Source organism: Cetorhinus maximus, chromosome 3, assembly GCF_964194155.1.
Source record: "Cetorhinus maximus chromosome 3, sCetMax3.hap1.1, whole genome shotgun sequence".
Classification (NCBI taxonomy): domain Eukaryota; kingdom Metazoa; phylum Chordata; class Chondrichthyes; order Lamniformes; family Cetorhinidae; genus Cetorhinus; species Cetorhinus maximus.
The window spans coordinates 98,472-120,509 of NC_135881.1; the positions used below are offsets into that span (position 1 = coordinate 98,472).

At 45.9% G+C, this 22,038-nt stretch overlaps 1 protein-coding gene across 1 annotated transcript in view; it reads right to left on the minus strand.

Moving 5' to 3' along the window:
* macf1b (microtubule actin crosslinking factor 1b) overlaps positions 1-22,038 on the minus strand; it is a 383,409-nt gene that overhangs the window by 70,915 nt on the left and 290,456 nt on the right. The window contains exon 32 of the mRNA XM_078534257.1: positions 19,055-19,217. Within this exon, the coding sequence (XP_078390383.1) occupies positions 19,055-19,217 (163 nt within the window). The remainder of the gene's footprint in view (positions 1-19,054; positions 19,218-22,038) is intronic.

Here is a 22,038-nt window from a genome sequence, read left to right on the forward strand (position 1 = left end):
CAATCGCAGCCCTGTCGATCCTGCAAAGTCCTCCTTACAAACATCTGGGGGGCTAGTGCCAAAATTGGGAAAGCTGTCTCACAGACTAGTCAAGCAACAGCCTGACATAGTCATCCTCATGGAATCATACCTTACAGATAATATCCCCGACTCCACCATCACCATTCCTGGGTATGTCCTGTCCCACCAGTATACAGTTGGAAAGGAGTTGCCTTGGGGAGTCCTCAACTTCAACTCCGGACCCCATGAAGTCTCATGGCATCAGGTCAAACATTGGCAAGGAAACCTCCTGCTGATTACCACGTACCACCCTCCCTCAGCTGATGAATCAGTGCTCCTCCATGTTGAACATCACTTGGAGGAAGCACTGAGGGAGGCAAGGGCACAGAATGTACTCTGGGTGGGGGACTTCAATGTCCATCACCAAGAGTGGCTCGGTAGCACCACTACTGACCGAGCTGGTTGAGTCCTAAATGACATAGCTGCTAGACTGAGTCTGCAGCAGGTGGTGAGAGAAAAATATGCTTGAGCTCATCCTCACCAGCCTTCCTGCTGCAGATGCATCTGTCCATGACAGTATCAGTAGGGGTGACCACCACACAGTCATTGAGGAGACAAAGTCCCGCCTTAACATTGAGGATACCCTCCATCGTGTTATGTGGCACCGTGCTAAATGGGATAGATTTCGAACAGATCTAGCAACTCAAGACTGGACATCCATGGGGCACTGTGGGCCATCAGCAGCAGCAGAATTGTACTGGAACACAATCTGTAACCTCATGGCCCGGCATATCCTCCACTCTACCATTACCATCAAGCCTGGGGATCAGCACTGGTTCAATGAAGAGTGCAGGAGGGCATACCAGGAGCAGCACCAGGCATGCCTAAAAATGAGGTGTCAACCTGGTGAAGCTATAACACAGGACTACTGTGTGCCAAACAGCATAAGCAGCAAGTGATAGACAGAGTTAAGCTATTCCACAGCTAACAAATCAGATCTAAGCTCTGCAGTCCTGCCACATCAAGTCGTGAATGGTGGTGGACAATTAAGCAACTCACTGGAGGAGGAGGCTCCACAAATATCCCCATCCTCAATGGTGGAGGAGCCCAGCACATCAGTGCAAAAGATAAGGCTGAAGCATTCACAACAACCTTCAGCCAGAAATGCCAAGTGGATGATCCTTCTCGGCCTCCTCCGGAGGTCCCCAGCATCACAGATGCCAGTCTTCAGCCAATTCGATTCACTCCACGTGATATCAAGAAATGGCTGAAGGCACTGGATACTGCAAAGTCTATGGGCCCTGACAATATTCCAGCAATAATACTGAAGACTTGTGCTCCAGAACTTGCCGTGCCCCTAGCCAAGCTATTCCAGTACAGCTACAACACTGGCATCTACCCGGCTATGTGAAGTATTGCCCAGGTATGTCCTGTACACAAAAAACAGGACAACTCCAACCCGGCCAATTACCGCCCCATCAGTCTACTCTCAATCATCAGTAAAGTAATGGAAGGGGTCATCAACAGTGCTATCAAGCGGCATTTGCTTCACAATAACATGCTCACTGATGCCCAATTTGGGTTCCGCCAGGGCCACTCAGCTCCTGACCTCATTACAGCCTTGGTTTAAACATGGACAAAAGAGCTGAACTCCCGGGGTGAGGGGAGAGTGACTGCCCTTGACATCAAGGCAGCATTTGACCAAGTGTGGCATCAAGGAGCCCTAGCAAAACTGGAGTCAATGGGAATTAGGGGGAAACTCTCTGTTGGTTGGAGTCCTACCTAGCACAAAGGAAGAGGTTGTGATTGTTGGAGGTCAGTCATCTCAGCTCCAGCACATCACTGCAGGAGTTCCTCAGGGTAGTGTCCGCAGCCCAACCATCTTCAGCTGCTTCATCAAAGACCTTCCTTCCATCATAAGGTCAGAAGTGGGGATGTTCGCTGATGATTGCACAATGTTCAGCACCATTCGCGACTTCTCAGATACTGAAGCAGTCCAAGTCCAAATGCAGCAAGACCTGGACAATTTCCAGGCTTGGGTTGGCAAGTGGGAAGTAACATCCGCACCACACAAATGTCAGGCAATGACCATCTCCAACAAGAGAGAATCCAACCATCCCAAAAGGGGGAGGCGATGGCATAGTGACATTGTCACTGGGCTGGTAATCCAGAGGCGCAGGGTAATGTTCTGGGGACTTGCGTTCGAATCTCACCATAGCAGATGGTGGAATTTGAATTCAATAAAAATCTGGAATTAAAAAGGCTAATGATGACCATGAACCCATTGTCTATTGGCATAAAAATCCATCAGGCTCACTAATGCCCTTTAGGGAAGGAAATCTGCTGTCCTTACCTCATCTGGCCTGCTTGTGAGTCTAGACTCTTAACAAATTCCCTGTGAACAAGGGCAATAAATGCTGGCTTAGCCAGCGACGCCCACATCCCATGAATGACTTCTTTAAAAATTGCCCCTTCATGTTCAATGGCATTACCATCACTGAATCCCCCACTATCAACATCCTGGGGGTTACCATGAACCAGAAACTGAGCTGGACTAGTGGCTCAAGAGCAGGTTAGAGGCTAGGAATTGTGTGACAAGTAACTCAGTCCACCATCTATAAGGCACAAGTCAGGAGTGTGTCCCCACTTGCCTGGATGAGTGCAGCTCCTAAAACACTCAGGAAGCTTGACACCGTCCAGGACAAAGCAGCCCGCTTGATTGGCACCACATCCACAAACATTCACTCCCTCCACCACCGACGCACAGTAGCAGCAGTGTGTACCATCTACAAGATGCACTGCAGGAATTCACCAAGACTCCTTAGACAGCACCTTCCAAACCCACAACCACTACCATCTAGAAGGACAAGGGCAGCAGATAGATGGGAACACCACCACCTGGAAGCTCCCCTCCAAGTCACTCACCATCCTGACTTGGAAATATATCACCGTTCCTTCACTGTCGCTGGGTCAAAATCCTGGAACTCCCTCCCTAACAGTGCTGTGGGTGTACCTACACCACAGGGACTGCAGTGGTTCAAGAAGGCAGCTCACCCCCACCTTCTCAAGGGCAACTAGGGATGGGCAATAAATGCTGGCCCAGCCAGCGAAGCCCACATCCCGTGAATGGGTTTTAAAACACCATCAGTATTAGGGAAAGTGCTGGAACCTGTTATAAAAGATGTGATTACAAGGCCCTCTATTCAGCTCTACCTGTTCCCCACACCCCCTCCCCCTCCCCCCCCTCCCCCCTCCCCCCCTTAAACCAGCTTATATTTCACCTCTCTTCTATTTTTACTTAGTTCTGAAGAGTCATACGGACTCAAAACGTTAACTGTGTTCCTCTCCACAGATGCTGCCAGACCTGCTGAGTTTTTCCAGGTATTTTTATTTTTGATTTAGAAAATAATGGTCGGATTGGGCAGAGTCAACATGGATTTATGAAAGGGGAACAATGTTTAACAACTTGTTGGAGTTTTTGAGGGTGTAACTAGCAGAATAGATAAGGGGGAACTGGTGGTTGTGGTCTATTTGGATTTTCAGAAAATCTTTGATAAGGTCCCACACAAGAGGTTAGCAAATAAAATTAGAGCACATGGAATTGGGGGAGTTGGTGGGGAGTGGGGGTGGGGTGGGGGTGGGGGGGAGGGTGATGGAAGGTTGGGCTGGGAATAAAAGTTCCAAACTGGGGAAGGGTTAATTTTACTAAGATGAGATGCGATTTGGCCCAAGTGGACTGGGAGCAGCTACTTACAGATAAAACTGTGTCAGGGCAGTGGGAGGCATTCGAGGAGGAAATAGCGAGAGTTCAGGGCAAATATGATCAGGCTATTGGGAAGCTATTATATATACATACACACACACATACAGATGGCAATGACTCGCATATTAAACAATTGACTTGAGCCAAGATGAAGTATATAGATGGCTAGCTTAAAACAACAACCCTTGATTGCAAGGTCAACTAATATCTCACTCAAGAATACATGTTTGCAGAATTTACAATAATTAAAATACTGCTAAGTCAGGTCCTCATGGTTGGAGACTCACCTGCTGAGGCTACAACAGCATTTAAAAAAGCTAAAGGATGGTCAACATCTTAATTCAGACTGATGGCAATGAACAGGGCAGTTTTACAATTATTTTGTCAAGAGCTCAAAGACAAAGGGGGGACCAAGTCCGGAGAACGCTGGATGTCAAGGGACATAAAGATTAGGGTTAAGAAAAAAAGAGAAGCTTATGGCAGATACCGAGGGCTCAATACAGCAGAGTCCCTAGAGGAGTATAAAAAGTGCAGGGGGGAGCTTAAAAAGGAAATTAGGAAAGCTAAGAGGATGCATGAGAACGTATTGGTGGGTAGAATAAAGGAAAACCCAAAGGGTTTTTTTTAATATATAAAGAGCAAGAGAATAACTAGGGGAAGAGTCGGGCCAATTAGGGACCACAGAGGTAATCTGTGTGTGGACCCGGAAGATGTGGGTACAATCTTCAATGGATACTTTGCGTCGGTCTTCATAGTGGAAAAGGACGACACAGGTACAGACATCAGGGTGAAGGACTGTGAAATATTAGAGGAATTAACATAGAGAGAGGAGGTACTAGTGGGTTTAGTGGCCTTAAAAGAGAATAAATTTGCAGTCTCAGATGAGATGTATCCCAGGCTTTTGAGGGAGGCATGGGAAGAGATATCAGGAGCCCTGGCAGTAATTTTCAAATCCTCTCTGGCCACAGGTGAGGTGCCAGAGGACTGGAGGATGCTAACGCTGTCCCATCGTTAAAAAAGGGAGGAAGGGATAGACCAGGAAATTACAGGACAGTCAGTCTAACCTCGGTGGAAGGGAAGTTACTACATAGAATTCTAAGGGACCTAATATATCTGCACTTGGAGATACATGGATTAATCAGGGATAGTCGGCATGGATTTTTTAAGGGAAGGTCGTGTTTGACAAATTTGATCAAATTTTTTGAGGAGGTAACCAGGAGTGTTGATGAGGGTAATGTATTTGATATGGTTTACATGGACTTTAGCAAGACTTTTGATAAGGTCCCTCATGGCAGACTGGTCAAGAAAGTAAAAGCCTGTGGGATCCAAGGCAAAGTGGCACATTGGATCCAAAATTGGCTGAGAGGCAGGAAGCAGAGGGTGATGGTAGAGGGATGTTTCTGTGACTGGAAGTCTGTTTCCAGTGGGTTCCGCAGGGCTTGGTGCTGGGGCTCTTGCTGTTTGTGGTGAACATAAATAATTTGGACTTAAATGTAGGGGGTATGATCAAGAAGTTCGCGGATGACACGAAAATTGGTAGGGTGGTAAATAGTGAGGAGGATAGCCGTAAACTGCTGGAGGATATCAATGGACTGGTCAGGTGGGCAGAGCAGTGGTGAATGGAATTCAACCCAGAAATGTGTGAGGCAATGCACTTCACAGAATCACAGTGCAGAAGAGGCCTTTTGGCCCATCAAGTCTGCACCGACACGTGAGAAACACCTGACCTACCTGCCTAATCCCATTTACCAGCACTTGGCCCATAGTCTTGAATGTTATGACGGGCCAAGTGCTCAACCAGGTACTTTTTAAAGGATGTGAGGCAACCCGCCTCCACCACCCTCCCAGGCAGCGCATTCCAGACCGTCACCACCCTCTGGGTAAAAAAGTTTTTCCTCACATCCCCCTTAAACCTCCTGCCCCTCACCTTGAACTTATGTCCCCTCATGACTGACCCTTCAACTAAGGGGAACAGCTGCTCCCTATTTTTGTAATCTATGCCTCGATTGATAAAGGCAAATGTCCCATATGCCTTTTTCATCACCCCACTAACATGCCCCTCCGCCTTTAGAGATCTATGAACACACATGCCAAGGTCCCTTTGTTCCTCAGAACTTCCTAGTGTCATGCTGTTCATTGAATACTTCCTTGTCAAATTACTCCTTCCAAAGTGTATCACCTCACACTTTTCAGGGTTAAATTCCATCTGCCACTTATCTGCCCACTTGGGGAGGGCTAACAAGGCAAGGGATTAGGCTATGAATGGTAGGACCCTAGAAAGTACTGAAGATCAGAAGGACCTTGGTGTGCATATCCACAGATCCCTGAAGGTAGCAGTGTAGGTAGATAAGGTGGTTAAGAAAGCATATGGGATACTTGCCTTTATTAGCCAAGGCGTAGAGTACAAGAGCAGCAAGGTTATGCTGGAACTGTGTAAAATGCTGGTTAGGCCATAACCAGCCTCGTAACATTTAAGAAGTATTTAGATATTCACTTGTGTTGCCATAGCCTCCAGGGCTATGGCCCAAGTGCTGGGAAATTGGATTAGTGTCATCAGATCTTTGTTGACCAGCACAGACACGATGGGCTGAATGGCCTTCTGTACTGTAGATGTCTAGATGGTGGCACAGTGGTATAAAGTCGGGAGGGAGTTGACCTGGGAGCCCTCAAAAGTGACCCCGGACCCCATGAAGTCTCATGGCATCAGGTCAAACATGGGCAAGGAAACCTCCTGCTGATTACCATGTACCACCCCACCTCAGCTGATGAATCAGTGCTCCTCCATGTTGAACACCACTTGGAGGAAGCACTGAGGGTGGCAAGGGCGCAGAATGTACTCTGGGTGGGGGACTTCAATGACCGAGCTGCCGAGTCCTAAAGGACATACCTGGGTCTGCAGCAGGACATGAGGGAATCAACAAAAATGAAAAGCATAATTGACCTCATCCTCACCAACCTGCCTGTTGCAAATACATCTGTCCATGACAGTATCAGTTGGAGTGAAAAATAAACATTTGCCTAGCAACTGGGGAAGGAAGGTCTACACAGGCTGAACATGTCAGAATTAACATCAGAAGAGCTGAGGGAGAAATATTCATGCAGTGTGTCCAGGAAAATTTTTTCAACCAATTAGTGACAAACCCAACGAGAGGAGATGCAATTCTAGACCTAGTCTTGGGGAATGAAGGAGGGCAAGTGGGTGAAGTGACAGTTGGCGACCATATCGGGGACAGTGATCACAATTCAGTTAGATTTAGCATTACCATGGAAAAGGACAGAGATAAGGCAGGAGTAAAAGTCTTGAACTGGGGGAAGGCAAATTTTGCAGAAATGAGAAGGGACTTGGCTGAGGTGGACTGGACAGCACTGCTGGAGGATAAAACAGTGGAAAACCAGTGGGAAGCACTGAAAAGCAAGATCCTAATTGTACAAAGTAGACATGTCCCCTACAAAGATAAGAGTGGTACTGCCAAATCTAGATCCCCCGGTTGTCTAGAGGAATACAGGGGAAGATCAAACAGAAAAATAAAGCGTACAATAGGCACAAAGAACTAAGCACTGCAGATAGCCTCGACGAATATAGGAAGTGCAGGGATGAAGGAAAAAAGGAAATAAGGAAATCAAAGAGAGGGCATGAAAAAAGATTAACAAGTAAAGTTAAAGATAGCCCAAAGATGTTTTACCAATACATTAATGCTAAAAATTTAGTTAAGGAAAAAGTGGGATCTATCAGAGATGAAGATGGAAACTTATGTATAGACGCAGAGGCTGTGGGAAGGGTTTTGAATGAATATTTTGTCTCTGTGTTTACAAAGGAAAGGGAGGATGTAGATATAGTAGTCCAGGAGGAACACTGCGAGATATTGTACGGGATAGTCATAAAGAGCGAGGAAAAACTCGAAGGGTTGAAATCCTTGAAAGTTGATAAGTCACCAGGGCCAGATGGATTATTTTCGAGGCTGCTGAAGGAAGTCAGGGAGGAGATAGCAGATGCTCTGAGGATGATTTTCCAATCTTCATTAGATACAGGGGAGGTACCGGAGGACTGGAGAAATGCAAACGTAGTTCCATTGTTTAAAAAGGGATCAAAGGAAATGCCAAACAATTATAGGCCAGTTAGTCTTACATCAGTGGTGAGCAAATTAGTAGAATCAATCCTGAGAGATAGGATTAACTGTCATGTGGAAAGGCATGGACTAGTCAGGGATGGTCAGCATGGATTTGTTAAAGGAAGGTCTTGCATCACAAATTTGATTGAATTATTTGGGGAAGTGACAAGAAGGGTTGATGAAGGTAGTGCAGTAGATGTTGTGTCCATGGATTTTAGCAAGGCATTTGACAAGGTCCCACATGGCAGATTGGTCAGGAAAGTAAAAGCCCATGGGATTCAGGGTAATGTGGCAAACTGGATAAAAGGTTGGCTTTGTAACAGGAAACAAAGGGTAATGGTCAATGGATGCCCTTACGAATGGAAAGTTGTCTCAGGTGGTGTTCCACAGAGCTCGGTGTTGGGACCCTTGGTGTTTGTGTTATATATTAATGATTTGGACGTGAGCATGGGGGGCACGATTGGGAAATTTTCAGATGACACAAAGATTGGCCGAGTAGTGGATAGTGTAGAGGATAGCCATAATCTCCAAAACGATATAGATGGGTTGGTAGAGTGGGTGGTAAAGTGGCAGATGGATTTTAACATAGAGAAGTGTGAGGTCATACATTTAGGGAGGTCAAAGAGTTACAGGGATTACACAATAAATGGGAATATACTAAGAGGGGTAGATGAAGTGAGAGATCTTGGGGTACAAGTACACAGGTCCCTGAAGGCAGCAGTTCAGGTAGACAAGGTTGTAAAGAATTCATATGGAATGCTCTCCTTCATTGGCAGAGGTATAGAATATAAAAGTAAGGATATAATGTTGGAATTGTATAAAACGCTGGTGAGGCCACAACTGGAGTATTGTTTGCAGCTCTGGTCACCACATTACAGGAAGGACGTAATAACTCTGGAAAGAGTGCAGAGGAGGTTTACAAGAACGTTGCCAGGGTTAGAAAAGTGTAGCTACGAGGAGAGATTGGATAGGTTGGGGTTATTTTCCTTGGAACAAAGAAGGCTGAGAGGTGACTTGATTGAGGTGTACAAAATTATGAGGGGAATAGATAGAGTGGACAGGATCAAATTGTTTCCCTTGATGGAGAATTCTAGAACCAGGGGACATAGATTCAAGACAAGTAGCAGAAGGTGTAGGAGGGGCACAAGGAAGAGCTTTTTTATGCAGAGGGGAGTGGGTGTCTGGAATTCGCTGCCCAAGTTGGTGGTAGAGGCAGAAACTTTAAACTCTTTTAAAAAGTACCTGAATCTGCACCTTAAGTGCTGTAAGCTGCAGGGCTATGGGCCAGGTGCAGGAAGGTGGGATTAGAAAGGGCACCTGGGTGACATCGGGCCGGCATGGACAAGATGGGCTGAATGGCCTCCTTCTGTGATGTAACTTTTCTATGGTTCTACGGTTCTCTGGACTACATTGGGACCGGTTCAGAATCAGGTTAAACTTCCATATTCATCAACTAGAGTTCATGTCATTTCGACAACAGCCTGCAGAATCCATAGACCACTTCATCAGCAGATGCAGATATTTCAAACACAGCTAGCTGGCAGAATTGTTAAGTTGGTGATCACATCTACTCCCGTGGAAGAATTCCAGAAGGATCTGCTGGAAAAGCCCAAAACGTATATCGTCGAAGAGCCACCCAAGGATGTATATAAGTATGAAGTGATCCTCGCAGTTCGATGAAGCTTACGACCCCTAAACACAATTCCAATTGTTGATGCACTTACTAGAACACCCAAACCAAGCAAGACATGTGGAAGGTGTGGCCGACTGCACGCACCAAGGAAAAGGAAATGCCCAGAGGCCGTTAGTGGTGATCTTTCAGGAATCACTGGAGTCAGGGAGGGTCCCAGAGGACTGGAAAATCGCTAATGTAACCCCCCTGTTTAAGAAGGGAGTGAGGCAAAAGACGGGAAATTACAGGCCGATTAGCCTGACCTCGGTCGTTGGTAAGATTTTAGAGTCCATTATTAGGGATGAGATTTCAGAATACTTGGAAGTGCATGATAAAATCAGGCAAAGTCAGCATGGTTTCATCAAGGGGAGCTCATGCCTGACAAATCTGTTAGAATTCTTTGAGGAGGTAACGAGTAGGTTAGACAAAGGAGAGCCAATGGATGTTATCTACCTGGACTTCCAGAAGGCCTTTGACAAGGTGCCACACAGGAGGCTGCTCAGTAAGATAAGAGCCCATGGTGTTAGAGGCAAGGTACTAGCATGGATAGAAGATTGGCTGTCTGGCAGGAGGCAGAGAGTGGGGATAAGGGGGTCCTTCTCAGGATGGCGGCTGGTGACTTGTGGAGTTCCGCAAGGGTCAGTGTTGGGACCACAACTTTTCACTTTATACATTAATGATCTAGATGAAGGAACTGAGGGCATTCTGGCTGAGTTTGCAGATGATACAAAGATAGGTGGAGGGACAGGTAGTATTGAGGAGGCGGGGAGGCTGCAGAAGGATTTGGACAGGTTAGGAGAATGGGCAAAGAAGTGGCAGATGGAATACAACGTGGAGAAGTGTGAGGTCATGCACTTTGGTAGGAAGAATAGAAGCATAGACTATTTTCTAAATGGGGAGAGAATTCAGAAATCTGGAGTGCAAAGGGACTTGGGAGTCCTAGTCCAGGATTCTCTTAAGGTTAACTTGCAGGTTGAGTCAGTAGTTAGGAAGGCAAATGCAATGTTGGCATTTATTTCGAGGGGACTAGAATATAAAAGCAGGGATGTGCTGCTGAGGCTTTATAAGGCTGTGGTCAGGCCACATTTAGAATATTGTGAGCAATTTTGGGCCCCGTATCTCAGGAAGGATGTGCTGGCCCTGGAGAGGGTCCAGAGGAAGTTCACGAGAATGATCCCAGGAATGAAAGGCTTAACGTATGAAGAACGTTTGAGGACTCTGGGTCTATACTCGATGGAGTTTAGAAGGATGATGGGGGGATCTGATTGAAACTTACAGAATACTGAAAGGCCTGGATAGAGTGGACGTGGGGAAGATGTTTCCATTAGGAGGAAAGACTAGAACTGGAGGGCACAGCCTCAGAGTAAAGGGAAGACCTTTTAGAACAGAGATGAGGAGAAACTTCTTTAGCCAGAGAGTGGTGAATCTACGGAATTCATTGCCACAGAAGGCTGGAGAGGCCAGGTCATTGAGTGTATTTAAGACCGAGATAGATAGGTTCTTGATTGGTAAGGGGCTCAAAGGTTACGGGGAGAAGGCGGGAGAATGGGGTTGAGAAACTTATCAGCCATGATTGAATGGCAGAGCAGACTCAATGGGTCGAATGGCCTAATTTCTGCTCCTATGTCTTATGGTCTCTCCATCAATTCTGCAAGGCATTTGGCAGAAAGGGCCATTGCAGCAGCAGAGCAAAGGCTGATGCAGCTACCGATCCAAACAGACTGTACACAACTTGAAGCAATAAGAATGACCATCTGGTATCCCATCACAAACGTACACATCAGGTGAAAGACAAACTAGAAAATGAAGATGATGTGCATGATGAGATGAAGAGTGGTGAACACTATCCCTTGTCACTGTCAATCTCATGGAATACGTAGATATGTCTGAGGAGTAATAATAACACTAATTCTTCTCCTCATTACTCTAGATCTAATTGCTTGTTTGATTGAATGATTCACTCAGTGAAATCCCTAATTCTCAAATGCAGACAGACCAAGCAATATCTGCACATTGCAATGTTACATCTGAGAGTGACACCATCATGAGCAGAGCTCATGTTTAGCAGAACAGTGTGTACCAATTTACCTACTCTTACCCATTCTACTCTCAGAAACTAGAGAACAACTCTTAAAACTACAAGAGATGTCCAATGTGCATGATAAAAATGCAGTTACAGAATTGCCAAGTTTATAGTTGGGACAACAGTTCACATCCAGGATCCCACAGAAGGTACATGTCAACCAGCCGAGGTGACAAGGATTTGATTGGAATCAAGGTCTTAGGAGGTCATTGCACACAAAGGCACAATGGTGAGGCGTGACTGAGGATAAATCAGATCCATTCCAGCTCTTCATCCACCATACAGTCCGATTGCATCTAGGACAAGATCCCAAATGCAACCAGGAACAACATCCAAGAATGACAATCCCACAGATCACTGTGAGCAATTAAAGGAACCTCCAGACAAGTTTACCATTACCAGATCTGGACATACCAGCAGGTTACCTCTACACTTCAGAGACTCATAGATTCACCAGTTTTACACACTTATGCAATGGTAACTTTTTGTTTCAATTCATTCATGGAATGTGGGCATTGTTGGCTGGGCCAGCATTTATTTCCCATCTCTAGTTGCCCTTGAGAAGGTGGTGGTGAGCTGCCTTCTTGAACCGCTGCAGTCCATGTGGTGTAGGTACACCCACAGTGCTGTTTGGAAGGGAGTTACAGGGTTTTGACCCAGCGACAGTGAAGGAACGGCGATATATTTCCAAGTCAGGATGGTGAGTTACTTGGAGGGGAACTTCAAGGTGGCGGTGTTCCCATCGATCTGCTGCCCTTGTCCTTCTAGATGGGAGCGGTTGTGGGTTTGGAAGGTGCTGTCTCAGGAGTCTTGGTGAATTCTTGCAGTGCATCTTGTAGATGGTACACACTGCTGCCACTGTGCGTCGGTGGTGGTGGTGGGAGTGAATGTTTGTGGATGTGGGTTCAATCAAGCGGGTTGCATTGTCCTGGATGGTGTCAAGCTTCTAGAGTGTTGTGGGAGCTGCACCCATCCAGGCAAATGGGGAGTATTCCATCACAATCCTGAATTGTGCCTTAGATGGTGGACAGGCTTTGGGGAGTCAGGAGATGAGTTACTTATCACACAATTCCTAGCCTCTGACCTGCTCTTGTAGCCACAGTATTTATATGGCTAGTCCAGTTCAGTTTCTGGTCAATGGTAACCCCCAGGATGTTGATAGTGGGTGATTCAGTGATGTTAATGCCATTGAAAGTCAAGGGGCGGTGGTCGGATTCTCTCTTGTTGGAGATGGTCATTGCCTGACACTTGTGTGGTGTGAATGTTACTTACCACATGTCTGCCCAAACCTGGATATTGTCCAGGTCTCAGAGAAGAAATTCCTCCTCATCTCAGTCATAAATGGGCAACCACTTACTCTGAGATTATGCCTTCTGGTCCTAGACTCTCCCACAAGGGGAACAATCTCTCAGCATCTACCCTGTCAAGCCCCCTAAGAATCTTGTATGTTTCAATAAGGTCGCCTCTCATTCTTCTAAACTCCAATGAGTACAGGCCCAACCTATTCAACCTCTACTCATAAGATAATCCCTCCATACCCAGGATCAACCCTAGTGAACCTTCTCTGGACTGCCTCCAATGCCAGTATATGTTTCCTTAGATAAGGGGACCTAAACTGTTCACAGTCTTCTAGGTGTGGTCTAATTAGTGCCATGTACACCTTTAGCAAGATTTCCCTATTTTATACTCCATTCCCTTTGAAATAAAGGCCAACATTCCATTTGCCTTCCCTATTACCTGTTGAACTTGTATGTTAGCTTTTTAGGATTCATGCACAAGGACCCCCAAATCCCTCTGTGCTGCAGCCTTCCGCAGTCTTTCTCCATTTAAATAATATTCAGCTCCTCTATTCTTCCTGCCAAAGTGCATAACCTCACATTTCCCCACATTATATTCCATTTCCCAAGTTTTTGCCCACTGACTGAACCTGTCTATAACCCTATGTAGACTCCTTGTGTCATCCTCACCACTTGCCTTCCCACCCATGTTTGTGTCATCCACAAACTTGGTGATAGTACATGCATTTCCTTCATCCAAGTCATTAATATGTATTGTAAATAATTGAGGCCCCAGCACTGATCCCTGTGGCACTCCACGAGTTTCAGGTTGCCATCCTGAAAGTGCCCCCCTTATCCCAACTCTGTCTTCTATTAGTGAGCCAATACTCTATCCATGCTAATATACTACCCCCAACACCATGGGCTCGTATATTTTTAAGTATTCTTATGTGAGGTACCTTATCGAATGCCTTTTGGAAATCCAAATAGATTACATCTACTGGTTCCCCTTTATCTATCCTGCTCAAAGAATTCTCAAATTTGTTAGGCATGATTTCCATTTCATGAAGCCACGCTGAATCTGCTTGATTATTTTTCCATGTGGCTACTAATTCTATCCCGAATAATTGTTTCGAGAATCTTGCCCATCACTGGAGTTAAACTGACTGGTCTATAATTCACAGAATCAGAATCACAGAATCACAGTGTAGAAGAGGCTTTTCAGCCCATCGAGTCTGCACCGACACGTGAGAAACACCTGACCTACCTACCCAATCCCATTTACCAGCACTTGGCCTATAGCTTTGAATGTTATGACGTGCCAAGTGCTCATCCAGGTACGTTTTAAAGGATATGAGGCAACCCGCCTCCACCACCCTCCCAGGCAGCACATTCCAGACCGTCACCACCCACTGGGTAAAAATGTTTTTCCTCACGTGCCCCCTACACCGCCTGCCCCTCACCTTGAACTTATGCCCCCTCATGACTGACCCTTCAACTAATGGGAACAGCTGCTCCCTATCCACCCTGTCCATGCCCCTCATAATCTTGTATACCTCGATCAGGTCGCCCCTCAGTCTTCTCTGCTCCAACAAAAACAACCCAAGTCTATCCAACCTCTCTTCATAACTTAAATGTTTCATCCCAGGCAACATCCTGGTGAATCTCCTCTGCACCCCCTCCAGTGCAATTACATCCTTCCTATAATGTGGCAAACAGAACTGCACACAGTACTCCCTCCCTCCCATGATCTCTGAAGACGGAGGGGCATGTTAGTGGGGTGGTGAAAAAGGCATATGGGACACTTGCCTTTATCAATCGTGGCATAGATTACAAAAGTAGGGAGGTCATGTTGGAGTTGTATAGAACCTTGGTGAGGCCACAGCTGGAGTACTGTGTGCAGTTCTGGTCGCCACATTATAGGAAGGATGTGATTGCACTGGAGGGGGTGCAGAGGAGATTCACCAGGATGTTGCCTGGGATGAAACATTTAAGTTATGAAGAGAGGTTGGATAGACTTGGGTTGTTTCTGTTGGAGCAGAGAAGACTGAGGGGCCACCTGATCGAGGTGTACAAGATTATGAGAGGCAGAGACAGGGTCAATAGGGAGCAGCTGTTCTCCTTAGCTGAAGGGTCAGTCACGAGGGGACATAAGTTCAAGGTGAGAGGCAGGAGGTTTAGGGGGGGGATGAGGAAAAACGTTTTTACCCAGAGGGTGGTGACAGTCTGGAATGCGCTGCCTGGGAGGGTGGTGGAGGCGGGTTGCCTCACATCCTTTAAAGAGTACCTGGATGAGCACTTGGCACGTCATAACATTCAAGGCTACAGGCCAAGTGCTGGTAAATGGGATTAGGTAGGTAGGTCAGATGTTTCTCATGTGTCGGTGCAGACTCGATGGGCCGAAGTGCCTCTCCTGTACTGTGTGATTTTGTGGTTCTGTGAGATCCCTGTGGTACGCCACTGGACACTGGCTTCCAGTCACTAAAGCATCCTTCTGTCATCACCCTCTGTCTCCTACAACTAAGCCAATCTTGAGTTCACCTTATCAAATTACCCCGTACCCCATGTGCATTTTCCTTCTTTATAAGTCTCCCATGTGGGACCTTGTCAAAGGCTTTGCTGAAAGCCATATAAACTACATCAACTGCACTACCCTCATCTACACACCTGGTCACCTCCTCAAAAAACTCAATTTAATTTGTTAGGCATGACCTTCCTCTGACAAAGCCATGCTGACTATCCCTGATCAAACCTTGCCTCTCCAAGTGGAGATAGATTCTCTCCTTCAGAATTTTCTCCAATAGTTTCCCTACCACTGACGTGAGACTCACTGGCCTGTAGTTCCCTGGCTTATCTCTGCAACCCTTCTTAAGTAGCGGAACCACATTAGCTGTTCTCCAGTCCTCTGGCACCTCCCCCATGGCCAGAGAGGAATTAAAAATTTGGGTCAGAGCCCCTGCGATCTCCTCCCTTGCCTCCCTCAGCAGTCTGGGACACAAATCATCCGGACCTGGAGATTTGTCCACTTTTAAGCCTGCCAACACCTCTAATACCTTCTCACTCCCTATATCAATTTGCTCAAGAACCTCGCAGTCTCTCTCCCCGAGTTCCATACCTTCATCCTCATTCTCTTGGATGAAAACGGATGTGAAGTATTCGTTCAGCACTCTAGCAATGTCCTCTAGCTCCACCCATAGATTGCCCCCTTGGTCCCTTATGGGCCCTACTCTTTCAATCCTCTATCCATGCTAATATACTACCCCAAATACCATGGGCTCATATCTTATGTGCAGTATTTTATTGAAGCCTTTTGGAAATCCAAATATATTACATCTGCTGGTTCCCCGTTATCTATCCTGCTTGTTACTTCCTCAAAGAATCACAGAATCACAGTGCAGAAGAGGCCCTTTGACCCATCGAGTCTGCACCGACACGTGAGAAACACCTGACCTACCTACCTAATCCCATTTACCAGCACTTGGCCCATAGCCTTCAGTGTTATGATGTGCCAAGTGCTCATCCAGGAACTTTTTAAAGGATGTGAGGCAACCCACCTCCACCACCCTCCCAGGCAGTGCATTCCAGACTGTCACCACCTTCTGGGTAAAAACCTCACATCCCCCCGAAACCTCCTGCCCCTCACCTTGAACTTATGCCCCCTTGTGACTGACCTTTCAACTAAGGGGAACAGCTGCTCCCTATCCACCCTGTCCATGCCCCTCATAATCTTGTACACCTCGATCAGGTCACCCCTCAGTCTTCTCTGCTCCAACGAAAACAAACAACTACCCTCATCTACACACCTGGTCACCTCCTCAAAAAATTAAATCAAATTTGTTAGGCATGACCTCCCTCTGACAAAGCCATGCTGACTATCCCTGATCAAACCTTGCCTCTATAAAGGGAGATAGATACTCTCCTTCAGAAATTTCTCCAATAGTTTCCCTACCACTGACATGAGACTCACTGGCCTGTAGTTCCCTGTCTTATCTCTGCAACCCTTCTTAAATAGTGGAACCACATTAGCTGTTCTCCAGTCCTCTGGCACCTCCCCCATGGCCAGAGAGGAATTAAAAATTTGGGTCAGAGCCCCTGCGATCTCCTCCCTTGCCTCCCTCAGCAGTCTGGGACACAAATCTTCCCATTGATATACTTATAGAATATCTTGGGATTTTCCCTACTTTTACCAGCCAGAGCTTTCTCATATCCCCTCTTTGCTCTCCTAATTACTTTCTTAAGCTCCACCCTGCACTTTCTGTACTCCACTAATGCCTCTGCTGATTTGCTTCTCTTGTACCCGCTAAAAGCCTCTCTTTTCCTTCTCATCGTAACCTGAATATCTCTGGTCATCCATGGTTCTCTGGGCTTGTTGCTCCTTCCTATCACCCTAGAGGGAACATGTTGAGTCTGTACCCTCCCCATTTCCTTTTTGAACACACCCCACTGCTCCTCTGTAGATTTCCCCACAAGTAGCTGTTCCCAGTCTACCTTGGCCAGATCCTGCCTTATTTACTAAAATACGCTGTCCCCCAATCCAAAACATTTTTTTGCAACTTGTCTATTTCTTTGTCCATAACAAACTTAAACTGTACCATGTTGTAGTCGCTATCACTAAAATGCTCCCCCACCACCACCTCAGCCACCTGTCCAGCTTCATTCCCCAGAATTAGGTCCAGAAATGTGCCGTCCCTTGTTGGACCCTCTATATATTGAGCTAAAAAGTTCTCCTGTACAGATTTCAAGAAATCTACTCCATCCAAGCCCTTAACACTATGTCTATCCCAATTAATGTTGGGAAAGTTGAAATCACCTAATATAATTACCCTATTGTTATTGTTTTTACACACCTCCGCAAATTGTGCACATATTTGCTCCTCAATTTCCCGCTGACTATCTGGGGGTCTATAATAAACACCTAACAATGTGGCTGTTCCTTTTTTATTCCTAAGCTCTACCCACAAAACTTAATTCGATGCCCCCTCCAAGATATCATCTCTCCTTACTGCAGTAACTGACTCCTTAACTAATAATACAACGCCTCCTCCTCTTTTGCCCCCTCCCCTGTCTCGCCTGAAGATTCTATATCCCGGAATGTTGAGCTGACAATCCTGCCCCTCCCTCAACCACGTCTCTGTGATGGATACTAATTGCTGGACTTAAACTGACAACCTTTTTTGAACAAGGGCGTAATGTTTGCAATTTATAAGACTGAAAGATTATGGCCGGTGCCCCTGAAATTTCTACTCTCAATCCCTTCAGTATCCTTGGAAGCATCTCATCTGGTCCGGTGCCTTGTCAACTTTAAGTACCGACAGTCTATTCAACGCTTCCTCCTCATCAATTTTGAACCCTTCCAGTGTCAGAGTTTCCTCATTTGTCACCAAGTCCTGGGTCGCATCGTCCTGGGTCGCATCTACCTCCTTGGTAAAGATAGATGCAAAGTATTCATTTAATACCTCAGCCATGGTCCCTTCATCCATGTGTAAATTCACTTTTAGGTCCCTAATTGACCCTTTTATTACTTATATGCCTATAGAATACTTTGGGATTCCCCTTTATGTTGGCTGCCAGTCTTTTCTCATAATTACTCATCGCATCTGCTTTTTCACCTCCCCTCTGAACCTTATGTAATCTTCTTGGTTCTCATTTGTACTTTCTACCTGACACCTGTCATAAACACACTTTTTCTTCTTTATCTTAATTTCAATCTCCTTTTTCATCCAGGGAGCTCTGGATTTGTTTGTCCTACCTTTCCCTTTCGATGGAATGTACCTTGACTGTGCCCAAACCAATTCTTTTTTGAAGGTAGCGCATTTGTTTAGCTAGTTTTTCCTGCCAATCTTTTGTTCCACAATTTGAGGGTCCCTCAGTGTACTGCATACAATCAGGCATGTGCTGTACAGTATGGGGGCCCCTCTAGCACAGACTATACAAAATGAGAGACCCTCAGTCTGAGATTGCGCACACTGTGTGTCCCTCGAAAATAGACTGTACGCAGTCTGAGGGTCCCTCAGGCACAGACTGCACACAATGTTCCCTGGACATGCGGCTGAACACTGTGTTTCTGTGTAGCACCCAGTCACAAACCTCCTTTAAACTTTTGAAGTAATATTTCTGTGACACACGGAAATATTCAGATAGCAAACTCACTGGAGGAAAGAACACTTTGCATAAACTCCTCTAGGCTGATTCGTCCATCTTGATCCTTATCAATAAATCGGAAAACATCCACTACACGAGCCTTCTTATCGTTGATCCACTGCATGTAACGCCTCCTCCAGGTGTTGAAATTGAAGTTCTCAAATGCTTGGAGCTGAAATTAGCAGCAAAAAGATGACTTTCTCACTTGCTGGCATCGGGATTTATTTATTATTTCATTATTTCTAGCTTTATACATAAATACAACATAATTGATCAAATAGGAGGAGTAGGCCATTCAGCCCCTCGAGTCTGCTCCACCATTCAACAAGATCATGGCTGATCAGATTGTGGTCTTAACTTCACTGTCCTGTTCACCTCCCCATAACCCTCGACTTCCTTGTAGGTCAAAAATCTGTGTAACTCATCCTTGAATATATTCATTGATCCAGCCTCCATTGCTCTCTGGGGAAGAGAATTCCACAGGCTAATTGTCCTGTGAGAAAAGAAATTCCCCCTCATCTCCACCTTAAATGGCAGCCCCTTTATTTTTAAACTGTGGCCCCTTGTTCTAGACTCTCCAACGAAGGGAAACATCCTCTCAGCCTCCACCTTGTCAAGCCCACTCAGAACCTTACATGTTTCAATAAGATCACCTCTCATTCTTCTAAACTCCAATGAATATAATCCCAACCTGCTCAATCTTTCCTCATAAGACAAGCCCTTCACCCCAGGAATCAGTTTAGTGAACTTTCTCTGAACGTTCTCCAAATCCAGTATCCATTCATAATTAGCTATAGTCCACAAGGGGCAAGAAGCATCTCTCACTCTATTCACTGCGATTCTGCGTGCCACTGTCATCCCTCCCTCTGTCCAGTTTCTGATGTTGTCCAGCCACCCGGTCCTTCTCTGACAAAGCCTGCTCTTTCCTGATATTTCACCTTCTATTGTCGCCAACACTAGACTCCGACCAGTGTCCATACTTTCTCAATTTCTGCTTCTTCACTTCAGCTGAAAGCCCAGGAGATGTTCAGACTTTAATTTTCCTGTGAAGAATTCATTGGTTCTTTGTTCTGTCCAAGTGATTCACCAGAGCCTGATTTCAAAAGCTGTAATTGTCTTCTCATCAGTTTTATTGAGGCTGTAGCACCCATACAGCACCATGCTCAACTCTAGGAGCTTGCAAGTTGCTTTCTTAACTGCAGGCCGATGTTGCAGGCCCTCCATATTTCATTCAGCTGACGAGTTCTGCAGTGGGAGTTACTAGCCCAGTCTTGATTTCAAAGCCGCTGATTCCAAAAATCAAAATTGATCTTTGTCCTCAATAGCTGTAGACTGAACCATCACACTGCTCTCACCATGAATTGTCGTTGGTTATGTCTTGTTGATGCTTAACCTGAACTTCAGAACTGACTTTCTCAACTCTTCAGCATACATGAATAATTCAAATTCAAGTTCAAATGGTCTCCTTAAATAAGGAGACTAAAACAGTACATAGGTGTGGTCTCATTAGTGCCCTGAACAGTTGTAGTAAAACTCCTACTTTGATAGTCCATCCCTCTCCATCTGTCTTCCTAGATTTTTGTGATTTGTGTCCAAGGATACCCAGATGCCTTTATACCACAGCATTCAAAGCTGCAGCGGTTCAAGAAGGCAGCTCACCACCACCTTCCCAAGGGCAATTAGGAATGGGCAATAAATGCAGGCATAACCAGTGCTTCGCACCTCCATAAGACCATAAGACATAGGAGCAGAAATTAGGCCAATCGGCCCATCGAGTCTGCTCCGCCATTCAATCATGGCTGATAAGTTTCTCAACCCCATTCTCCCACCTTCTCCCGTAACCTTTGATCCCCTTACCAATCAAGAACCTATCTATCTCGGTCTTAAATACACTCAATGACCTGGCCTCCACAGCCTTCTGTGGCAATGAATTCCATAGATTCACCACTCTCTGGCTAAAGACTCCCCATGAAAGAGTTAAAAAAAAAACTGCAGTCTCCCTCCATATAAATAATATTCCACTTTGCTTTATTCTTTCATGGGATGTGGGCATCGTTGGCAAGGGACCATTTGCTGCCCAACTCTAATTGCCCTGTAACATGAGTGGCTTGCTGGGCCAATGATTGATGTGGGTCTGGAGTCACGTGTAGGCCAGACCAGGTAAGGACAGCAGATTTCCTTCCCTAAAGGACATCAGTGAACCAGGTGGGTTTTTACAATGATGACGATAGTTGTCATGGTCACCATTACTGAGACCAGCTTTATATTCAAGATTTCTTTTGACAAATTGAATTCAAAATCCACTAGCTGCCATTTGAACCCATATCCCCAGAACATTAGGGGTTGTCCTTTTAGGACCGAGATGAGGAGAAATTTTCTCTCAGAGAGTTGCGCGATTTTGGAACTCTCCGGCCAGAATCTTCAGGTCGGTGAGCGGGGGTGGGGCCTGCTCGCTGAAGCGTAAAATGACGTGCGGTGATGTTGAGCGTGCTCCCAATGTCACCGTGCGCCATTCAGATCTTGAGTTCGGCGGGTGTGCACCGGAGTCGGCTGCTTCCCCGCCAAACTCAAAATAATTAACTGAGCTGCCCGTCTAACCGTAAGGTTGATGAGCAGGTGAAAAGCCCAGGCGGCCTTCACATTCATCATGAAACCTCAGCCACGGGCAGGATGAAGTTTCATGAGGGTTTTTAAACTTGCCTATCAATTTTTTTGAAAATTTTTATTAATATCCCAGCTCATGTGACAATGTCACATGAGGGGACGTCTTCATTTTTTTTTCTTTATTTAAATTTTTACATATCAAATTGATCTTCCTGAGGCAGCTCTGTGCCTCGGAGATTTTTGCGCTCTTTCGCGTGCACGCACCTTAATTGGCCAGACCGTGTAAAATGGCGGCACTCAGCCGATCGCCACCTGCAGCGTTGGCTGTGCGCCCGCCCGCGCCTACTCCCGCCCAAACCCCTCCAGTGAGGAGAAAACTCTCCCCTCTG